General features: G+C 36.8%; 1 protein-coding gene across 1 annotated transcript; it reads right to left on the bottom strand.

The window, feature by feature from the left end:
- Positions 1 to 1,953: 1,953 nt before the first annotated feature.
- On the bottom strand, positions 1,954 to 24,713 carry LIAS (lipoic acid synthetase). The gene is made up of 11 exons (XM_036764808.1): positions 24,536 to 24,713; positions 22,261 to 22,433; positions 21,760 to 21,853; positions 20,977 to 21,057; positions 20,354 to 20,510; positions 19,798 to 19,855; positions 13,429 to 13,557; positions 11,758 to 11,903; positions 10,985 to 11,055; positions 7,840 to 7,951; positions 1,954 to 3,561 (listed from the first exon to the last, which is right to left on the bottom strand). Exons 1-11 carry the CDS (start codon positions 24,578 to 24,580, stop codon positions 3,509 to 3,511), a joined length of 1,119 nt encoding a protein of 372 aa, XP_036620703.1. The 5' UTR covers positions 24,581 to 24,713; the 3' UTR covers positions 1,954 to 3,508.

Raw genomic sequence — 24,713 nt, forward strand, 5'->3', positions numbered from 1 at the left:
TTCTTTGAATTCTTCCTATTTTTCATTTCTTTTTTTTTTCTTCCACACTTTTTTTATTTAATATATTTAGTTTTCAGCATTGATTTTCACAAGAGTTTGAATTACAAATTTTCTCCCCATTTCTACCCTCCCCCCACTCCAAGATGGTGTATATTCTGGTTGCCCTGTTCCCCAGTCAGCCCTCCCTTCTGTCACCCCACTCCCCTCCCATTCCCTTTTCCCTTTCTTTCTTGTAGGGAAAGATAAATTTCTATGCCCCATTGCCTGTGTCTCTTATTTTCTAGTTGCATGCAAAAACTTTTTTTTGTGTTTTTGAACATCTGTTTTTAAAACTTTGAGTTCCAAATTCTCTCCCCTCTTCCCTCCCCACCCACCCTCCCTAAGAAGTCAAGCAATTCAACATAGGCCACATGCATAACATTATGTATAACCCTTCCACAATACTCATGTTGTGAAAGACTATATTTTGCTCCTTCCTAACCTATCCCCCTTTATTGAATTTTCTCCCTTGACCCTGTCCCCTTTCGAAAGTGTTTGTTTTTGATTAACTCCACCCCCATCTGCCCTCCCTTCTATCATCTCCCCCTTTTATCTTCTTCTTCCTCCTTTTTTCCTGTGGGGTAAGTTACCAAATTGAGTATATATAGTATTCCCTCCTCAGGTCAAATCTGATGAGAGCAAGATTCACTCATTCCCCCTCACCTGCCTTCTCTTCTCCTCCTACAGAACTGCTTTTTCTTGCCACTTTTATGCAAGATAATTTACCCCATTCTATCTCTCCCTATCTCCCTCTCTCATCCCTTAATTAGATTTTCTTTCTTTTAGATACCTTCCCTTCATCTTCAACTCACCCTGTGCCCGCAATCTCTACATATATATACACATACATACATATATACATGCTCACATATACATATATATATATATATATATATATATATGTGAATATTCCCTTCAGCTACCCTAATACTGAAGTCTCATGAATCATACACTTCATCTTTCCATGTAGGAATGTAAACAAAACAGTTCAACTTTAGTAAGTCCCTTGCAATTTCTTTTTCTTGATTACCTTTTCATGCTTCTCTTGATTCTTGTGTTTGAAAGTCAAATTTTCTATTCACCTCTGGTCTTTTCACCGAGAGAGCTTCAAAGTCCTCTATTTTATTGAAAAATCCATATTTTGCCTTGGAGCATGATACTCAGTTTTGCTGGGTAGGTGATTCTAGGTTTTAATCCTAGCTCCATTGACCTCCGGAATATCGTATTCCAAGCCCTTCGATCTCTTAATGTAGAAGCTGCTAGATCTTGGATTATTCTGATTGTGTTTCCACAATACTCAAATTGTTTCTTTCTGGCTGCTTGCAGTATTTCCTCCTTGATCTGGGAGCTCTGGAATTTGGCGACAATATTCCTAGGAGATTTCTTTTTGGGATCTTTTTCAGGAAGCGATCGGTGGATTCTTTCAATTTCTATTTTGCCTTGTGGCTCTAGAATATCAGGGCAGTTCTCCTTGATGATTTCTTGAAAGATGATAAGGTATAAAATTTTGTTATATTCATTAACTACAATTTGTTCAACAATCCCTAATTGCTGGACATAACAGTGTTTTCCCTTTACAGCTTTTCCTTGCAAGTCAGTGCTACTGTTAACTATTACCAAGTCTATAACTGTATAATCTAGTTTTTGTGATCTCCCAGTCATTTGCAATTGGGTAAAATGGAAGACCAATGAATGAATCATTCCTTATTTCAAAAGGCCAGAAAGCAAACAATTACCAAAAAAGTAACTAAGCAATAGTAGAAAACTCTCATTCATGTAGTTCCCTCCTCGAGGGAAGAGGTATGAGCTCACCCTAGGTAGCATAGGTCTTCCTGCCCCATGTTAGGGGAAGCTTCTTTGCACTGTTACTTCTGTCATGCCCCTTGGCAATGAATAACTAAGGCTTACAACATATAGGAGAGTCTGGAGACAGTTTAATAAATAACGAAATTAAACATTTTCAACGTTTCTGTGACTGAACAGAAGCCAGACTTACGCATATATAATTAATCTTGCTCTCATCAGATTTGACCTGAGGAGGGAATCATTAATCATATATAATATAAATAATCAATTTTCTGCTTTTCCCACCCAAATGATCTTTGATTTATCATGCCTGAAAAATCCCCAGGAACATCCTCTGACTGTGGTGTGCTCACTTTCACAGTTGTGCTCCCCCCCGCACTAATCCTCTTGGTGAACTCTCACCAAGGACTCACTCCTAACACTCTGGTGACAGGGAATGCACAGCAGCAAATAGTAACCACCCCCCACCCCCACCCACCGTTCTTTCTTACTTTCTTCTCCTTCCCTTAAGCACTGACCTCCCAAACTGTGAAGTCCATAGTGAGTTAAGATTGTATGTGTCTTATGCATTGGCTATACATAAGCTGTAAGAAAATTATCTATAGGAAATGCAAAATAATGTCACAGCCATCTATGTTGGCTTTCTATTTTCTTTCTCACTTCTTACTATTTGGTTTTGTTTTTTAAAATAAAAAACTATAACTCTCACTTTTCCAATGATTAAATGCTTTAATTGAACACCTGACTGAATATATTTAAAATCAGTTAGCTGTATATACATATTTGACATTGTGACCATCTAAATATTTCCTGATTGAGACTCTGATGGAGTCTAAATGCAGATGAAAGCATATTATTTTCACTTTATTTTTTCTCTTTTGGTCTATTTCTTCTTTCACAACATGACTAATATAGAAGTTTGTTTTGCATGATTGCACACATACAACCTATATTAAATTGTTTTCCGGGGTTTTTTTGGGGGGGAAGGAGGGAGAAAATGTGGAACTCAAAATTTTTAAAAAATGAATGTTGTCTTTACATGTAATTGGCAAGAATAAAATACTATACAAAAAGGAAAAAAATAAATTTCCTAACAAAAAAATTTGCTGCTTTACTTATTCACCAGAGTCCTTTTAAACTCTCCCCACAGACAATTTAAATAACAATGTAAAATTATATCTTTCACAGTATAATACTCATACTGATATAAAACCACCATTCAAAACTTGAAGAAACAAACCTTTTCAATTATTTCAGTGCTAATGGACAACTATACAAGGGCAAGTAAATTGATCATAGTCTTGACTGATGATGAATACTGCTTTTGAGCCTGTTTTCACAACTGAGATGTGATGATGGATATGCAAGTTGGATGAAAGGTTCTTTGGAAGCTCCTAATGTATTTTGGATTATGCTTTTAACATTAAATTGTTACCAAGATGTTTTATGCTTTTATTTCAGTAAGCTAAAGTTCAAGAGGAAGATGAGGAAAAACTAATCTCCAAATGATTCACTAAAAAAAACACCACCACAGTACTTGAAGAATGTTAAATAAAGTCAGGGCATATTTCCATCAGATGTAAGCATTTCTGGTGTTAAGGATGCCTAAGAATGTGGGATCAATAATGTCAGGAACTTTAAGATGTCTTATCAATTTACGGATTCATATGGTTCTTGTCTTCCTTTTTGCCACTAGATTTTTCAAGAAAAATTCACCTATTGAAGGAAAATAACAATTTATATTAATATTCCAGTAAAAGTCAATTACATTTGAAAAAATTTTTTCAAGTGTCTAGAATTTTATTATTCAATTGCAATGGTTCCCAGTTGCTTAATTTGCTATCTTGAGAAATTTTCAACACTGGAATTTGCATCTTCTTTCAAATCCTAAAGCCAATATTTTTCTAACTTAACAGAACCTCTAGCTTCCTCACCTTTATCATCCGTTAGCTGTCTTTTTGCCCCTAGAATTATTACCAGCTCTCGATCCTTTTCTTAGTTTACCCCCCTTTTAATCTGTTATTCTTTCTAACAACCTCATAGTATAAATAATGAAAGATATTCCTATTCTGTAAGTCTTCAGTTATGTATTTAATTTGCCTTATATAAGCTATCTAACAAAGTCTATTTTGTTATTGTTGGCAAAATTCATTTCTGAAAACAAAATCTACTACATTATAAACTAAGGTATGATGTTTTATAAAACAGACACTTTTATGGCTGAATAGACACAACAGGTTAAAACTACTTAGCTCAATCAATCCCAAAGGCGAAGATAAAACTTTCTTCGTAATGATCTCACCATCTGAACTTTTATTTTTATTTGGCACTTATGTTGTAGTATAATTCCCCTTTATCTTGGAACTTTTCATTTTGCATAATTTGCCCCTCCTGAAAAATGCCTTCCCTTAAAAATTCTATATTTGTAGGGCTAGCCCTTCTTTGTTTCCACTTTCAGAGGTCTCACAGGGCCAGGTGATGTAATCTGTACATTCCTTTAATCAACAAATGTTTCTTAAGTGATCTTTGCAAACAACACAATAAAACGTGTATCTTTTCAAAGTTCACATCATAACTACACCATACCCTCCAATCATGTTGCTATTATCTATTAGTTATCTGGACCCTCTTCTATCTTTCTCCATGATTCTGGCTCTTGGCTCAGTTTTTCTCTCTATCCCTTCCATCATTCCTGAAGACTTCAATAGCCATTCTATCGATCCTTCTAACACCCTTTCCTTGCTCCCTCAACTTCCAACTTTACTTTTTGGGCATTCATACTTAAGGCCTCACCACCACTAAAACTGCTATAATATCTGAAACTCTGAAATTCTTTTATCTGGTCAAAAACTCTTTAAAGCCTTCCCACTCCTTTATGAGTCTAATATTTGTTCTTTACTTCCACTGTAATATTTGGATTCCATATTTCTCCCCTTTTATCCATCCCATTTCTGGCCTTACTTCTGTGCCTACCTGGCCTTTACCCTATATGTCATTTTAGTGATGCCCTATCCTCCACTATTGTATCGCTTATCTCCTTAATGTTCTGCTATTCTTGTCCAGTTATTAACTTTGTATAATGCATTCATTTGTGTAATGCAACTTTGTGCATTTCCACATGGCTGAGCACTTGCAAAGGTAGTCATAGAACTAAGCTAAGTACAATACATATTTACGTAATCTTACCCCAACTTGGCTGCCTGCTGAGGGCAGTCACTATTCACTCTCCTATTCCACACCACAGCCCTCAATTTCATGCCCACCACTTTCCTTTCAGCAGATAATTTTGCCCTCTAACTTTACAAATATAGATGACTGAAGTCATCTAATCTCAAATCCCTTGACTTCCCTTCTCTTCACTTTTCGTGGTACAGACCTCTAGTGTCCTCTTCTTTTCTCCCCCATTACCTTACTAAGTTTTGGTTTTGGTTTGTTTTTTTTTTGGAGGGGGGAAAGGCAGGGTAATTGGGGTTAAGTGACTTGCCCAAGGTCACACAGCTAGTAAGTGTGTCAAGTGTCTGAGGCTGGATTTGAACTCAGGTCCTCCTGATTCCACAGCCAGAGGTCTACTCACTGGGCCACCTAGCTGCACCGCCCCCCCCCCATTACCTTACTCAGGATCAGAAATGAAGTGAATTTAAGACCTGTAGTCAATGAGGCTCATCACCAGCCCAAGGATGGGGAAACTAGTCCCGGGAACTCTTTTACATCCATTTAGCCAGGCAGAAGAGGGCTGAATGTCTATCAAGTTGTTAACTCAAGTCATCATTTGAGGGTTCAAAAACCAAGTTCTATAAGCATACCACTACTAGGTCTGTATCCCAAAACAGATAAAAAACCAAAAAGGAAAAGGATCTATATGTACAAAAATATTGACAGCAATTCTTTTCTGGTGGTAGAGAATTCGAAACTGAGGGGATGCCCATCAATTGGGGAACGGCTAAACAAATCGTGGTATATGATTATGACGGAATACTATCATGCTAAAAGAAATGATGAGCAGGAGGCTCTCAGAAAAATGTGGAAGGAGTTACATGTGCTGATGCGAAGTAAAATGTACTGTGTACAAAGTAACAGCAACATTGTAAGACGATCAGCTGTGAATGACAGCTATTCGCAGCAATACAATGATCCAAGACAACTCTGAAAGACTTATGATGAGAAATGCTATCCATCCCCAGGGAAAGATATGATGGTGTCTGAATACAGACTGAAGCATACATTTTTACTTTATTTTTCTTGCGGTTTTGTTTTGGGTTTTTTTTTTTGCTCTGTTTTCTTTCACAACATGACTAATATGGAACTGTTTTGCATGACTACACATGACTAACCTATATTGAATTGCTTGCCTTGGGAGGATAGGGAGGGAGGAAGGGAGAGAATTTGGAACTTTAAAAATGAAATGTTAAAAATTGTTTTTATATGTAACTAGAGAAAAATAAAATACCAAACAAATTAAAAAAAAATAACCCAAGGTCTAGAACAATCTAAACTTTAGCGGAGAAATTAAATGGCACTAAAAGGTTTGTGGATTGATGTCCAAATAATAACTTTTTCTAACCTGATTGAAAATTCTATTTCTCCATATTAATACAGAAATATATTAGTAGTATTTAATGTTTAGATGTTAGAAAAGTTCTTGTCAAGCAGTATTTCTGTGAAGTTTTAAAAACTTAAGGGATGCATCTTGCTTCTTAATTATGGTCCTTGTATATTAACCTTTTTTTATATTTAACTTTCTCAGTATCACTGCATGAGGTACAACATAATTAGTGTCTGAAGTCCCATAATCTTAGCATTTTTTACCAAATGAATCTATGTTTTCCTAACTTACACCTACTCTTATTTCATTACAACTCCTAGGAGTTGTAATGTCCTAGGAGAAACACTGAATAACATTAATATATTTAAGCATTAATATGTGCAAACAGAATTTTTACTCAAGTTAGAAAATGCCCATATTTAGAATTTAAATATATTTTAAATTGAACGTATATCTAAGAACATTTTAAACAGCTTTCTTCCAAAACCAAACCAACGAGATTTTAAATCCCACTGACATCAAATGTGACATAAACCTTCTTTATGTTAAATCTGTATCTGTTGTTGTTGTTCACTTGTGTCTGACTCTTTGTGACTCCATGGACCATAGCACACCAGGCCTTTCTGACACAAGGGGTTCATCTCCAGTGTCCTACCTTTTAGCATTTTAATACTGTTCATACGGTTTTCTTGGCAAAGACACCTGAGTAATTTGCCATTTCTTTTTCCAATGGATCACCTTTTGTCAGAACTCTCTATTATAGCCTGCCTGTCTTGGATAATCCTGTCTGGCAAAGATCATACTTTCATTGAGTTACACAAGATCCTCTGCCATGGCAAGGCTCACCATAAACAAGGAGGGGTTAAATCTGTACAGGGAATGTTTTAACTGACCCCATTTTTAAATAGCATTGTTCTCCTTAAAAAATGTTTCTTTCAGACTCAAGTTACTGCCCAAAGGAAGAAATGAATTTCAGAGAGACAAGCTTTAGAGTTCTTTGCCTCTGGAAAAAAAGAAATTAGAAAGGTGAGTGTTTTCATAATAATGCTATCAGAAAGGCATTTTTAGTAGCTGGAAATGATCTGATTGTAGGGACCATTTTCAAATTAGTTCTTGACAAAAAGATAAACATGCCTCAGGAAAACATATTATTGAACATCATGCTATAAAAATTTGAATTATGAAAACAAACTGCTTATTTCCAAAAATATTATTTCACCTTGGCTCTAAAAGAAACAAAACACTAGAGAGAAGAAAATGTTCTTGGTTTAATAAGCAAACTATATTTAAGAAATAATCTGTCAATAAAAAAAAACCTCATATAATACCCTACAAACACATATTTTTAAAAAAAAATATAAATGTAATTTGTTGCAGAACTTTCATTTGGGATTTTATATTACAATAAAGTTATAACTTAAACAAAAAAAAAAGTGTCCTGTAGTCCTTACCTGCTTTATATGAGGAGCGTACTAATGGTCCACTGGCAGTATAGTAAAATCCAAGTTCATTTCCTATGTTTTCCCAGTACTTGAACTTTTCAGGAGTAATATACTCTTCTACCTAGATTTAAGGAAGTAGTTAAGATCAATTTCTAGTAGTGTCTCAAAATCATAACACAGGAAAATAATGCCCTTAAATTCTCCTTTTTTTATCAGAATGAAAGCCTACTCTTGATTATTCACTTTATGACCTAGAGCATTGAATATCTGAGCTGGCTGATTCCTTGTGGATCAGTCAATCTGACCTCTTCAAATTTCACACATGAGGACCTGAGGCCATAAGAATTTAAGTGAAGAGTTGAGAACCTTAGCTTCTTGTCTTCTCATCCACTGCTTTCTCTACTATGTTATACTGCTAAGTTCCTGCTTTTCCCTCTTTATTAGCTTGCTATCTATCTCTGCCTTCTAGTGATTTCATGGGCTCACATGTACCTTACTAGAGCTAAGACAGGGAAACACAAGAAGATACAAAAGCCAATTTTGCTCTAATATTTGAAATTCCAAAAAATGGCACAGGAGAAAAGATAATCATAATTCTTAAATCTTATTTATCTGTTGTACTGTTTTATCTAATAGTAGGCAAAATCAAGAACTAATGAAGTTGGGCTCTGCAAATATAATAAAAATGGCAATGCTCACTTAAATTTATAGTTTCAGAGCTAAAGCTAACTGCCAAAGAGTTATTTTACAAAACTAGGGAAAAAAATAACAAAATTTATGTGGAGAAAAAAAAAAAGGCATGGCTGGGGCCCCTCTGAGTAGGCAGTCACCAACCGAGAGAACAGGGCCTAAGTTGTTGTTTCAGTTGTGTCCGACTCTTTGTGACCCCATTTGGAGTTTTCTTGGCAGAGACACTGGAGAGGTTTGCCATTTCCTTCTCCAGCTCATTTTACGGATGAGGAAACTGAAGCAAACAAAGTGAAGTGACCTGCTCAGGGTCATACAGCTAGTAAATGTCTGAGGTCAGATGTGAACTCAGAAAGGTGAATCTTCCTGACTCCAGGACCAGCACTCTATCCACTATGGTACCACATTGGTGCTTTTTAGGCCTAAGTACCAGATTTCAAACTATACTAACAAAGCAGAATAATTAAAACTCTCTAAGACTATTTGAAAAGCAGATAAGTTGAGCAGTGGACAGAATAGGTAGATAAGACCTAGAAGCAACTGAATTCAGAAGCACAGTGTTTGAAATCAAAAGAGGGTAAGGAAAAGCTACCTGATGAAAACTGCCTGGAAAACCAGAAAGCAGTCTGGTAGAAATTAGATTTAGACCAACATCTCGCTCTGTATGCCAAAATGAGCTCCAAATTAGATGGCATAAGACGTCATGACAAATTAGAGTCATAGAAAGGAAGCAGCTTTCACAACTACAGAAAGGAGGAGAGTTCTTGCCCAAACAAAGGATAGTAAAACCAACAGGAGGTAAAATGGACAATTTTGATCACATAAAATGAAGAGCTTTTGCTCAAACAAAATCAACGCAAATAGAAAAGAAACAACTGGAAAAAAAAGAATCTTTGTAGCAAATTTCTCTTATGAAGCTCTCTTATCCAAGAGACACAGGGAACTGATATCATCATTTAAGAGGAAGCACTCCCTGAAAGACACATGGCCAAAAAATATGAAGAGGCAGTTATTTTAAGAACTAAAATAAGGGCAAGCTATCAACAACTAAATGAAAAAATGCTCCAGATCATTTATATGAGAAACAGAAATGGAAGCAACCCTGCATTTCTATCCCATACCCATGAGATTGCAAAGATGAGAAAAAGAGACGACAATTGTTGGAGGACAGGAACACTAATGCTGGGGTATTACGTAATGCATTCTGGAAGGCAATTTGGAACCATACAAACTGAATATGCCCTTTTGTCCAGTGATACCAGTACTAGGTATATACCCCAAAGAGATCAAAGAAAGAGGGAAAGATCCCATTTGCAGAAAAAATTTACACAACATTTTTTATTGTTTCAAAGAATTAGAAATAAGAGGATGCTCATCAATTAGGGAACAGAAAAACAAATTATGGTATATGAATATGATGAAATGTTATTGAGCAATAAGAAATTATAAGATGGATAGGTTAAAAGACCCATGACAGGGCTTGTATGAATTGATACAGAGTGAAATATGCAGAAAAAGGAGAACAACTTACAAATGACCACAACACTGTCAAAGAAAAAGAACAATGACCAACAGAATCACTAATCCCAATGCAGAGGACTGATGCTTAATCAAGCTTTCCACCTCTTAACAGGGAGGTAACGGTCCAGAAGTACAGTGAATCAGGCACTTTCAGACATGACCAACATGTGACTGGTTTAGCTTAGGTGTACTTATTTGTTTGGCGGGAAAGAGGGTTTTTTCTGGTGGGAGGAGGGGTATGTTATGAAAACGAGTGGAGACTAGCCAATAAAAAAGAGTACACAGAAAAGAACAGAAGGAAACAAAGAAAAGAAGGGCAACGTAGAACTCCTGTGATAAGTATGTACCTCAAAAAAAAAATCTGTCTCTAATAGAGAATCATGATGTCATCAACAATCCTTTCTGTTCTTCTTTGGATAAGGAAATGTCCATTTTTACTGATGGTATCAAGTTCAAACAACAAAAAAAGAAAATTTCTTAAAATACTAAAAAAAAAGAATTAACCAAGTCTAGGTCAAAAGCAGCACCTTGAAGGCCCTGACCTTTGTTCCTCATTTCTCTGCTATCGGTCATATAATCCTTGGACACTGGACTGGGAGTCAGGAAAATCTAGATTTAACTCCTGCCTCAAACACAGTTAATCTCTCTGGGTGTCAGTTTGCTCATTTGTAAAATGAAGCGGTTAGACTTGATAATCTTTAAGGTCCAGCTCTAGATCTAGGATTCTATGAGTGGCCTTTTTCCCATTCCCTTCGCGTGAGCTTATTCTAATATTATAAACCTTGGCATGTGTCAACAGGACATTTCTATGTAGAATAAAATGAAAATGAGGCCCCTTAAATACACATAATGTACCACGTGCAGCATTTTGATTGTCTAGCTTTCAAGCTGAAGATCCAATTTAAATTACTATGAAGCTTCCAGAAAAGGTAAAGAGATACTGTACCTTAAGGTGACGCTTTGTTGGTTGCATATATTGTCCTAAGGTCAAACAATCCACATCTGCCTCACGTAGTGCTATAGAAAGAAGCAGAAATTGCCTTAGCAGATGTTATGACACTGTACATTTAGATCTAGTGCTTCCTATGGGGTGCTCCAGAACACTGTGGGTGATAACTTTAAACTAACCTATAACCCTGGTGATCAGGATCAGACCTATGCTACATCTAATCGACTAATCATGTTATAACAGGTTTTTATTTTATGTAGAATTTATGTTTGGGGGGACATGGTTTGATCTATGATATATCTGAATAACTGTTTTGAAGAGAATTCTACTCTAAAAGGTTAGGACTGGCTAATAAAGTTTCAAAACAAGTGACCAGACAAATGTTTTCAAGTAGGGTAAGAATGTATGGGAGAAACAAATTATAGTTTTGCAAAAACCCAAAAGTTAACACAGAAAATGGACTTTTAGGACTAGGATTCAACAAAGCCCAATGCTTTGGGATGCTATGTGATTATATAAGTGAGGGATCATGTTATGTTCTAACTTCATTCAAGGGTAGGGAGGTTTGATAACAACTTTCAAAGTAGTAAGACAGTGAAATTTCTTTTTCTTTTTGCTATTCATTATGACCACTTTCTGTATATGACAGTTATATTTAAACTACAGAAACATGGGAGGCAGCATATGAATATGGTAGGACCTTCGATGCGGACCCCTCCCAATTACCATATTACATAAGAAAGGTTCCCTGTTTTTTTCTCCTAATTTACCTTTCATTGTTGAATACAGTTGTTCATCAGTCTCTCCTAAGCCCAACATTATGGATGTTTTAGAAACGACATCAGGCTGAACCTTCTTGGCATGTTTCAGTACTTGCAGAGATTGGTTAAAATTGGCTCGGGGATCACGTACTTTCCTTTAAAAAGATCAGTGTTATCAATGAATCAAATTAAAAGAAGTTTAAGACTTGAAAAGACTAGAAGACTGTACATTCTGTATGTTATGTAATTTGGTGGTAGTACTTCTGCATAAATATTTTACTGTTAAATAAGAAGAAAACAAAATGTTGTTGGTATCCTGGGGTCCTCCTTAGGTGTTCTGCTTGTGGTAAAGGGGGAAAGACTGGGCAAAGATATAATGGTGTCCAAGTAAGGAACTTCTCTCATCATACCCATTTTGGCACTAAAAACCCAGCAATTAGAAGCTACAAAAGATAAATAAAAAGAGGCAGTCAGAGTGTTTGTGTATGGGCATTTGGAGAAGGAAGGCCTAACAACTGAACAAAGGAAAAAATTAAGTTGAAGCTACTATTCTAAGGTCCAAGAAACTTTTATGCCTATTCTGTTTATAAAGAACAAGCTGCCCTCTGCTGGTAAAAAAAAAAGTTCCTGGCTATTCAAGGAAAAAAAAATAGATGATTCTGGAATTTTCAGTGAAAAGAATGTTACTTAAGCAGAACAAGTCAACTGGCACCGACTGGAGGTGGGTTCCAAAACAAGGGAAAGCTGTACTGGGCTGTGTGCCAGGGTTACATGGCAAGAAAATTAAAAAAAAAAACCACCTATCTAAGAGGGATATATACCAGAAAGTTGCTAAAATAAATCAGTAAACTTTCTAGTTATTTTCATATTACATTTGGTTGATATATGATATGAAAACAATTAGTAGAGGAGAGAGAAAGAAAAACTTAGTGCCTTAAAACCACAACAAGTGGTGGAGAAAGACTAATTACTTCCGAAAAGATTTCTCTGAATTAAATTAATTCCTCCATATGTTTGTGGTTTAGTTAAAATGCTGATAAATGCTTGCAATGGCTGCTCCTTTCAAGTTTTACTGCACTGGGTAATAATGGGAACAACTGCACAAAATCATTGCAAAATGGTTTCCCAGAATCCAAGGAAATGAAAGTGTTTCAAAATTAATCCTGATTCAAGGTTAAAAGAATTTTCTTTAACACCAAATACAGGTCTAAATGTGCAACCTTAAAGGTCCAGCAATTGTTTCTAATATTGAATAAGAAGGAAAAAAGGGGGCTGTCGCTTTTTCTAAGACAAAGCCCAAGAGTATTTGAAAGGAAAAGTCCTAGTCGGATCTTTTGCATCATTAAAGTGAGAGCTCCCTTGTTCCTTAAGCTGACATCTTCAGAACTATGACTGACTGAAGGTGTCACTTATATAAAATTGTGCTGCTTTAAAAAAAATTACTTTGAAAATAGCACCATAATCTTACAAAGGAGCAGCATGACATGCCTTGGGCCTCCAAAGTCAGCATGCCCAGCTTTGAGGACTTTCTCTGACACTGAGTCACTCAGGGCAAGTTACCTCATCTCCCACTGCCTCGGGCAACTCTAAGACAATAAGTGACAGACAAAAGGCAAGGTCATTTTAGTGATAAAAATTATAGGGGTGTGTGTGTGTGTGTGTGTGTGTGTGTGTGATCACCTCTGTAATTCTGGAACAGTTTCCACATTATGGGCATACACATCTAATCCTGAGAGTGCAACTTTCTCGACAGATTTAAGGTCTCCTCGGAAATCAGGGGTCAAGCATTCCACTAATATATTTGAATTCCTAGAGGAAAATAAAAATGATGAATAGTGAACTATTAATAATACCGTTGATCACATCCAAGATTTCTAAAACTTGTTCAATGGAATTTTTAATAGTCTTTAGATCTTCAGCCTTTGTTTTTAAAATAAAGTTTACACGGTCAAATAGCATACATTCAGGAAAGAGTATATAGATATATTTCATCTGAATCAGTGTTCAATCAAGTACTCATCTGGTAACTGTAATTTTAATTTCTGTTTTACTACATCAAATGAAATTCCCTAAATTTCTTAGAACTACAGTAAAAGCTATTTTCTGGGTTCCTGAGTTGCCAGCTTTCCTCAAACGAACTGCAAACTAAACTTTAATCTTCCCACTTATACTTTAGCTATACCTACTGGTTCAGCACCAGTATTATGAAATGATTATAAAAACTATTAGAGCCACAGCTGATAATCTGATACTTAACAATTATTGCTATGAAGTCCTAGATCTTTGCCCTGGGAGAGCAGCTACAGAGAACACCACAAATATTCATTCTTTAGGGATGACTGATGGGAGAAGGAGTGTACGGTAGTTATTAAATGCCTATTATATCTGAGGCACCCCACATTACTGCCTGCCAGGTCTCTGGAAAAAGAGGGTGGAAGTGTGGTATAATTGAAAGGGAATTGAACTTGAAGTGAGAGGTATTTGAGTTCAAATTCTGCTATTTTCCAAGTACTACTTCATAAACTTTACAGTGTAGTAAATTTCCTCCATAATACATTTTCCTCTTTAAATTGAACATGGTTTCTTGGAAGAATCATAATAATCCAGCTAGAAAGAGCTCCTCCTATAAACAGAGAGAAGTACAACCTGGATCAAGGATCCAGGACCATACAAGACCTCTGGAAATTCAAGTCCAAAAAAATAAGTATTAACGCATTCTAACGTTATTATTATGCAATGAACTGTGCTAGGCACTAGAAACCACTCCCCCACCCCAAAATGCAAAGCAATAGATGCTTAAGAAACACAGAATACTTTCATCAAATGACCTTACTGAAGGAAGCTATTAATACTACAAAATGGGAAGGAGATAAAAGAAGTCAACACTGACGAAGTCTGATCAATACAATTTAATTGCCATATCAAAGGGATCAAAAAAGACTAGAAACCGCTTTAGCCTGCGAACATCTGATTTCCTTAATAAGCTGAGGCATCCAAGTGCAAAACCAGTTTAAATATATAAATCCATTTGTAAAACCATTAGTGAAGGAGATGATGGAAAATCATGAGCAACATTACATCACAAAAAAATCAAAATCAATGCAGAAAGTTCACTAAAATATCCAAATAAAAAGATCATGCCAAGGGCCTTTAAGGAAGAAAATGAAAGGAAGACACAAAACAAAACAAAACAAAAACATAGATGGAAAATAGAAAAGTTGGGGCAGCTAGGTGGCTCAATGTGTAGAGCACCGGTCCTGGAGTCAGGAGGACCTGAGTTCAAATTCGGCCTCAGACACTTGACACATTTACTAGCTGTGTAACCTTGGGCAAGTCACTTAACCCCAACTGCCCTGTCTTCCACCCTCAAAAGAAAAAAGACAAATGGAAAAGTTAAGTAAAGATTTCCCTAGCAAACTCTTTTCTCTATCAATGACAATGGCACCACCACATTTGGATTCTACTATGATAGTCCTTGATGTGCTGGTTGAGAAAGGAGAAACGGCAATAAAGAAAACAAGGATGGGAAGAGCAACTACACCAGACATTTCAAAATGTACAAAAACATTTTAGCTTTGGGCCACAAAAACAGGTGGCAGGCTGGATTTGGCCTGAGGGCTGTAATTTGTCAATCCTTGCCCTAAAGCATAGAAGCTCAGCTCAGTTATTCCCTCTGGAAGTGTGCAGAATTCTACCCTAACTAAAGTCTGAAGTCAAAAAGTAGCCTAGAAGAACAAACAGAAGCCCCCTTCCCCCCACACAAACTCAGAAGAAGATAATGACTTTCTGGAAAAGATGAAGCAAGAATAAAAGTTTTTTAGTCTTTAGACTTTTTTAAGTCTTAAATTTTTTTAAAAATGAAATGAGAGTGCTAGAGAAAAAATTGGAAAAGAAACATCACATGGAAGAAAGGATTAGAAAGGGAATGAACAAGCTTGGAAAAGGAGGTACAAAACCTTAATCAAGCAACAAACTCTGAAAATTAGAATGGAACAAAGGAAAACTAATGACTCTGTCAGACAACTTTGTTAAAACAAAGTCAAAAGGCTGAGAAAAAAAGTAAAATATCTCACAGCAGAAACAACTGACCTAGAAACCAGACTAAGGAGAATTTTTAAATTGCTAAATTATCTGAAATGACTAAAAGAAGGAGCCCAGACATATTATTTTTTAATTACAAAAGAAAACTTCCAGTTCTCCAACCAGAGGGCGAAGTAGAAATAGAAATGATTCACTGGCAACCTCCTGAAAGAAACCCCCAAATGAAAGATCCCAGAAGCATGATACCCCAAATCAGGGGCTTCCATGACAAAGAAAAAATACTGCAAGTAGCCAGAAAGAAAGAATTTAAGTACTAAGGAGTTACAGCCAGGATCACATATGATTTAGCAGCCCCAACTTAAAGGAGCAGACATCTTGGAATAAGATCTTCCAAAAGGCAATTGATACAGGCTTACGAGAATAATTTACCCAACAAAACTGAGTATACTCCTAAAGGGGAAAAAACAGACCTTCTAGGCATTCCTAAGAAAAGACCAGACCTGTGTAGAAACTCTTGACATTCAAACACAGGGATTAGGAGAGATATAAAAATGTAAAGATGAATGATAAGAGACTAAACAAAAATGAACTGCTTACATTCCAATGTAGGGAGGTGACACACATGTCCCCTCAGAACTCTTTTTCTTGTCGTTCAATTGCTTCAGTCCTGTCTGACTCTTTGTGACCCCATTTCCGATGTTCTTGGCAAGGATACTGGAGTGGTTTGTCATTTCCTTCTCCAGATCATTTTATAGATGAGGAAACTGAGGCAAATTGGGTTAAGTGACTTGCCCGGGGTCACACAGCTAATAAATATCTGAGTCTAGATTTGAACTCAGATTTTCCTGACGGCAGGCCCAGTGGTCTATCCGCTGAGACACCTAGCTGTCCCTTCAGGTGCCAAAGGAGGAGTCTCATTAGAAAGAGGAGCCTGGGAGTGGTTTTGTTATGCTTTGATGATCTTGAAATGTGAATGGAAAGGGAAGTGAAAAGGAATCCACTGGGAAAAGGGAAAGGGTAAAGTAAGAGAAAGGATAAGGAAAACTATCATATACTCAGGGCACAAAAGCAACAATCTATATAAACATGGAGAGGGGAGATGTTAGAACTGGAACCTCACTCTCATCTGAACTGGTCAGTGCTTAGTACAGTTCCTTACACACAGTAGGCACTTATTGATTCATTAAAAGAGGAAAGCATATGTGAATAGACAGACAAACAGACTCTCTCTCTCTCTCTCTCTGTCTCTCTCATTCTCCCTTTCTCTCTTTTTCTGTGGTATAGAAATGCATTTTACTCCACAGAGAAAACAGGAGAGAAAGGGACAATGGAGAGGGAATGAGAGGTAGGGTAGATTAAGAGAGAGATTAATCCTAAACAAAACAAACTCAAACTCAGGATATATATAAAGTATAGCACCTCTTTTTGTGGTTGCAAAGAACTGGAAATGGGGTGGGGGGAACTATTTATTGAGGAGCAGCTGAAAAAGTAGTAACTTTTACCATATAACATATGAATGTGATTGAATATGATTGTGTTCTAAGAAATGATGAAGATCAGGGAAAGCTAGGAAGACACAGCAGCTGATGCTCAGTGAAGTAAGCAGAACCAGGAGAATTTATACCGTTTGTAATAAAGACAAACATCTTTGAAAAACTTAGAAATTCTGAATAATGCTACGACCAACCACAATTCAGAGGACTCATGATGAAACATATTATTCACACTGTGACAGATTCAGAGTGCCTATTGAGACATTTTTGGGACATGGACAATGCAGGAATTTGTTTTACTTAACTATATTTGTTTGTATTGGAGGTTTTTTCTTTTTCTCAACACAATTTCGAGTGGGGGGAGAGAAGTGAGAGATGAAGAAATTTTTTTGAATGGAAAAAAAATTTTTTTGAGGGGTGGGAAGGCAGGGCAATCGGAGTTAAATGACTAGAATGGAAAAATTTTTAATAAAAAACCCTCCAATTATATTTGCATCACTTTTTTCAGATCTTTCTTTTCCCAAATTTTCTTTTCTTTCACTGTTATCACAGAATTATTAAACTTAATAACAGTACAGTGCCATCTTATTCTTGAAACAATGTCTACATTTCTAACATGAAGAATCAATTTGAGTCATAACATTTCTGTTCCCATCAGATTAATCTTTAGTAATGAGTTGCCAGGCAGTACTACATTTATTATGAAACTAAACTGAAATCACATTAAGTGCCTTGGGCCAAACCACTCTAACAACCCTGGAGATCATCCAGCAGAGGGTGGATGACCACTTGCAGAGGATGCTGCAGGGGTCATTCCTGGTCAGATAGGTATGGGTTGTACTAGGTGACCTATGACCTCTGAAGTCCCACCCAACTCTCATATTATATGATTTTGTGCCATAGCATGACTTGCTACAACAAAGATAGGAGTAAAACATAATCATCATCAGAAAACTGAATTTCCAAATGTACTGGTTCTCCATTTCCTTTTTCCTTTACTTAAATAATCCTAAACCACACTCAATCCAATTAAACACAGATCTTAAGATATTCTGGGACAGCTAGGTGACACAGTGGATAGAGTGCCAAGCCTGGAGTCAGGAAGATGGGTCTTTCTCAGTTCAAATCCAGCCTCAGATACTTGGTGTGTGACACTGAGCAAGTCACTTAACCCTGTTAGCCTCAGCTTCCTCATCTGTAAAATATGCTGGAGAAAGAAATATCAAACCACTCCAATATCTTTGCCAAGAAAATCCCAAATAAGGTCATGAAGAGTCAGAAACGACTGAAAAAACAATTGAAGAACAACAACAAAAGATATTCTGAGACCGATCTGATCTGATCACAAATGTTAGGAGAAACATAAATATGGATCACCTCCTCTGTATCCCCTCAAGTTTGTCCATTTTTTTCTAAATATATGTCAGGCCTTTTTGTCCAAACATTATTGCTTATCGGATTCCCTCCATGTATCATTGTATGTGCATAATGTACCCTTTCTACTCCCCAGATATACTGAATGCTCTTAACCCCCAGTTCTTCATCAGGCAGGGGAGAGACTCAGGGATTACAAAATAATGAAAGGTAATTAAAATGATCCATAACATTTGTAAAAAACTGGAGACAAGTGTGTATTCTTCACCTGGGAAACTACTGAAGACAGTGTGGTAAATGACCACAATAAATAATTAACTTGCCATTACACATGATGAATATGAGGAATTCAAAGAAATCAAGGAAGATTTATTTGAAATGGCATAGAGATAAGTAAGCAGAACAAAGAAATTTAAGAATATGCACAAGGACCACAAGAGTATTAAGGAAAATAACACTAAAAGACAATGTGATTGAGGTCAGTGCAATCACCAATCTTGACTTCAGAACAGTAAAGATGAAACATATCTTCTCTTTCTCTCAGTAGACCACAGGTAAAGAACAAGGCACACGTTGTCAATGTCCCAGTTTGCTTTGTTTAACTGTGGTTCTTTATTAGAAGGGAAGGTTCTATTGAGGATGGAGAATGATATTGTGAAGTGACAGCAACATTAAAATTCCCTAAAAGCATGAATAAACCTTTTTTTAATAGAAAAAGGAAAAAAATATAGACAATATGAGATTAAGGAGTTCTGTATACATCTTGACCCTTTCAAGATCCTGGATACCAACTATCATGCCTCCCACAAAATATCCTTTGGTATCATTCCAAGAAAGAAGCTTAGATGTTATGAGGCATTAATATGACTCTCCTTCAGGAATACAAACTGTGAGTGAAATGAAGCCAACAAGTTATGGATAACAGTCAAGGGGAATTTAGTATATTTTGAAAAATGCAGCTATTAACCTTACATTGATAACCACTGAACACCCAGGGAACAATTTACTCAAAATATTAGTATACTCACATGCTTCAGTTGTCTAATGGAAGTCCTGACTGTGCATTTTTTTGTCATCAAATTTTAAGATTTTGAATTTCCCACAAGTCTTGAAATCATGAAATCAAAGGGAAAACACTCACCTTTCCTTTAAATGTGAAACTGTCTTTGCAAAGTGTTCAGCTCCCCCATCAGGTAGATCTAGGAACAAAAGAATTCATTGCTGCAGATGATGCATCATGTCATAGCACCCAGAGAAGTTCCATTATGAAAGAGACTATTGAGAAATCATTCACACAAACACACGCACGCACACACGCACGCAGAGAAAGAAATGAAAATGGAAGGGATTGAGAATACAACCTGCTAAAGGGGGATGTGATCACACACAGATGTAAGGAAGTTGGCCTTGGCAAGAAGGGAAGTCTCTTCCAGAGACTGGGAGACTAGAATAAAGAGCGATGTCAATGGATTTTGAGATTAAAAAAAAAAAAAGGTAGGATGAAGAGTTCCATCAAATGGTGACAGAAGACACAGCTGTTAACCTTAGTGAGGTTATAATATAGTCAGGGAAAGTAGACATAAATATACTAAAAATTAAAAGATTACAAGACTCAAGTAATAAATCAATACAACAACGGGGAAGCACTTCATCACCATATAACCCTGCAAAAAAAGGTGGTTATTATTATGACTAACCATCCCGATCCACTGACGTCAGCACAACATAATCAAGTCCCCACTCTGCAATTGCTTTCGCTGTACTGTAGGGCTCATTAGGATCCAATGGAGGTGGGTTTCTTGCAGTCTTAACAGAACAAAATCTGCAACCTCTTGTACAAGTGTCCCCCATCAACTGGAAGAAAAATGTTATCATTTAAATTATCAAGTTAACTGAGTACCAAATGCATAAATATTTACTGAGTGCTTCTTTTTGTATTAGGTACAGTAGGACAAAGATATAAGACACAGTCCCTATCCTTATGAACTTCAAAATCTACGTGGGGAAGACTAAAAATAAACATGCTAAAAACTAAACAATAAAAAACTTAGTAGTTCAAGACAACAACATACATCACAAAATAGTATAATTGCAAAATGATAAGGACAAACAGTAAATGCTATATAAATTTTACAATGAGAGAGCTCACTCTGGGCTGCACTACAGATAACGTTATCAAAAATTTTCTTTAAATTCACCAAAATAAAATTAAAAACCTAAACAACGGCCACATTATTTTAGTCTGTATGGTTCTGTGGAGGTCACAAAATGTGTTTTCCTTCTTAGACAAAAGACTTCAGGAGAACAAGACTGGGCTCACCATGATAGTAGCTGTAGCAGTGGCATGCTCTCCCCCTCCCCAGCACTCCCCAATGTTGGGGCATCGTGCTTCTTCACATACCTATAATTAGAACATAACTGACAGTAAGCAATAACCTGAAATTTTTCATCAAACATCTAATAACTATGAATTTCGATGTGACAGTAATAATTCTACCAATAACCATTTTCCCAGGAGCAGAATAATTACTTCAGGCTCAAGCTCTATTTTATCCTACGAAATGTGAAGCAATTACAACTTGAAATATATTCTTAATATTGAGTAGATAACACTATGCAGGATTTATGGTAAAATATGCCAAGAATTGCACAAGATGAAAATTGTGCAAATTACAAATTTGCAAACAAAATTTGTAGATGGAATAGAAGGAATATCCACATCAATGAAATCATGGATCCATTGAAGTATAGATCCTTCAGGACTCAGTTTTGAAGGGAAAAGGTTTTAAATTTATTTCCTTTCTACACAGAAAGACAAAACTTAAATTCCTTAAACCTAGGAAAAGCAGCTTGGCAAAACAGATAGAGCACTGGCAGTGGAGTCAGGAAGGCCTGAGTTCAAATCTTGCTTAGGGAAAGCATGAAAGATGAACCCCATGGAGGACAACTTATGGGAAGATATAGACAAGAGTTGCACAGGATGGGTGGGTAGGGATGAGTTGATATCAGTAAAATCACAGAATCATTGGTGTACTGGAATATTAGAGTACTGCTAAAGAAAATACTTTTTTAGGGAAAGCTAACAATGATATTACATACTTACTGTATGGAGATTTAAATTCCGCAAAGTATTTTTCAGCTTATTGTAATTTTTTCCAATAGGAATCTCTGTTTTTAGCCATGGTGGCAAGCTTAGCCTAAGGAAAGCCAAATAAAACTATTAGGAAATATAACTCTTAATAGACACTACTGCTATTAAATCATTTTGCTGTTTTGCATTTCCAAAGAAAGAAAAAATTTTCTTCACCCTAGATCACCCCGTCTATGCATAGTGTTGACTAACCTCTAATAAAGTAGGAAAACCAGATAATAAGAATCATATCTGCTCAAAACTAATCTAGAAATCATAGTTAAATAATTTGGCACTATTACCACTTCTGACTGATTTAGGCTGTTTAATGAGTTTGTAATAAAAAGGGTAGCTCCCTGTCTAGACCCAATAAAACTTATTTTTAAAATAAAACATTCAACACTCAAAACTGTAATCAGAGACAAAGTATTATGGAATGTAAATGGCATTCAGATTCCCTGAAATTACAATTACCTTTCTCCTTTCTGACGTTTCAAATTTCCTTTATATTCAGCCCAGGTGTTCTTGTCTGAAAGGTCACCAGATATAAAATCCTGAAGGCCTGGTCCATTCTGTAGCAACTCTTTCTTTTTGTCTGGCAAAGAACTTAATGTTCTGTACAGACTACACAAATAGTTTCCAAGTACCTAGGAAAGGTTAATTGTGTTATCACACAAAGCAGCTCACTGAATTTAGCTAAATGGCAAATGATCCCGGCAACATTATATCTACTCCCCAAGGCCCAGAATAGAAACTGTTTAGAAAAACAAGAAAGTTATGTCTATTCTCTGGTAGTTTACAACCTAAGACATAAAAGCACACCCTGCCCATAACTGTCACTTGGATCTCAACACCAATTAAAGTATGCCATGTTTTGTTGGCGAATAGACACGTATGCCATGTTTTGTTGGCGAATAGACACGTATGCCATGTTTTGTTGGCGAATAGACACGTATTTATAAAAGCAAGTTCCAGCTATTGAGGAACATTTTGTTGGCTACCTTGAAGTTCTTGTATCAATATATATATTTGAAAGTAACAAAACTTCCATTTTAAAAAAACTCCATAATTGAAATTTTTCTTGTTCAGTATCATTTGTCTAAATTGGTGAGTCTCTATATTGCTGAAGTTAGTCTTCATTATATAAGAGAAATCACTAAATTACCAGAGAAACACAGAATTTCAAAACTTGGAAGACCTCTCTGGGCATCTTGCCCAACCCATTTCTGAAAAAGAATCCCTTCTTTTGGGATAGATGCTTTTTTAGATTCTGTGATATGTGTGAAATTGTTTTGCAAGCTATTAAATACTAGCTACACATCTAGGTAAGGTATTTTTCGCCACTTATGTTTAATATCAAGTCTGCATTTTATAAAATCAGAAACCTGATATTAAGACCATATAGTTGGACAAGCTACTACACACATCGTTCTTGTACCAACACATTATTACTGTCTGCCACAGGATTATGTTTTGAGCATAGTGGATATCCACCAATAACCCCACCTGGGACACTAGTTGTATGACCATGGGCAAGTCATTTCGTTCATTTCCCCATCAGTTTCTTTGCCTGCAAAATGGGGATACTTCTACCTACAGCACTCTTTTTACAAGATTGTTTTAAGGATTCAACTATGCACTCAAGAAGCATTTGTTAAACGTCTACTACTTGCTAGACGCTGTGCTTGGTACAAAGGAATAAAGACAAAAATGAAGTAGTCTCTGCTCTCAAAGAATTTACATTCTTTTCCGGGGGGCGGGGTGTGGGGGAGCGGGAAGGGAAGGGAGCAAAATGTACACAGATACCGTCAACATAAACTAAGTAGATCAGGAAAGGCCTCTTGTCCAAAGTACCTATTGAGCTTTAAAGGAAGCTTAGGGATACTAAGAGGCACAGCAGGGATTCTTAACCTCTGGCCCATAAACTTGGCTTTTAAGAAAATATTCTGATAAACTATTTTAACATAATTGGTTTCCCTTGGGTTTTATTTTATGCATTTTAAGATTATTATTCGGAGGAATCCATAGGAACTGCCAAAGGGGTCCATGAAATAAAAAAGATTAAGAACCACTGAAGTCAAGATAAGGATAGTGAATTCCACACTTATGGGATAATAGAGACACAGAAGATGGAATGTTTGTTACATATGCAGAGCTTCTAGGTCAATTTGGGTGGAATGTAGAGTATGTGAAATCTGTTAGTTTGCCTCAAGATCCAGCTTACAAAGAGTTGCTGGCACCAATAAACGGCTTTTCCTAATTCTACTGGTGGGCGGTCACTTAATCACTCTATTTTAACTTTGTTTACTTATCAGTGATCAAGTTGTATTACTTCCCCACCCCTCCAACCAGAATGGTATTTTTATCTTTTTCACATTTATGTCCCCAGGATCTGGTAGGGTACCTAACACCTAGCCATTAGACTTGATAAACGTTGACTGGTTGAATGAGAAAACGTAGAGAAATGCTCTCTGAAAAGCATCGAGTGCTGCACGAGTGAGAGTTATTACTATTATTACGTTTGCCCTTTTTTCATCCCTTAAGAATCTGTTCTCGTTGCTCCTGCACGTCTCTTACAAGCCCCCAGCGTAAAGTCAAGGACGAGGCTTGGTGCTGGGTCGGGTGGACAGCGCCAAGACTGAACTGTCAGGGTCAGCTGTGGGACGACGAGGAACAGGAAAAGGCCTGGCAGGGTTCAGCTTCCCACCGCACCCGCCCGCCCTGGCAGCCTCCGGGGTCCTTCACTCACCCGGGACTCCAAGATAACGGAGACCCTGCGGCAGCGGAGAGCCATCTCTAAAAAGGAGACTCAGGGACCCGGCTGGCCCGCCCCGGGCTCCACCGGGAAGTGACGAATAGGGAAGTGACGAAGAGCAGGAAGTATTCTGAAACCACTTTCCAGGGAAGTCCAAAGTTTCGGTCGTCTC

Source organism: Trichosurus vulpecula, chromosome 6, assembly GCF_011100635.1.
Source record: "Trichosurus vulpecula isolate mTriVul1 chromosome 6, mTriVul1.pri, whole genome shotgun sequence".
Taxonomy (NCBI): Eukaryota; Metazoa; Chordata; class Mammalia; order Diprotodontia; family Phalangeridae; genus Trichosurus; species Trichosurus vulpecula.

Coding starts and splice junctions, on each gene's coding strand:
- LIAS (XM_036764808.1), bottom strand. CDS start 24,580: ATGGCTCTCCGCTGCCGCAGGGTCTCCGTTATCTTGGAGTCCCGG. Junction 21,058..21,759: donor GGAATTTAAATCTCCATACA/GTAAGTATGTAA, acceptor TTCTAATTATAG/GTATGTGAAGAAGCACGATG. Junction 3,562..7,839: donor ACGCTCCTCATATAAAGCAG/GTAAGGACTACA, acceptor TTCCTTCAATAG/GTGAATTTTTCTTGAAAAAT.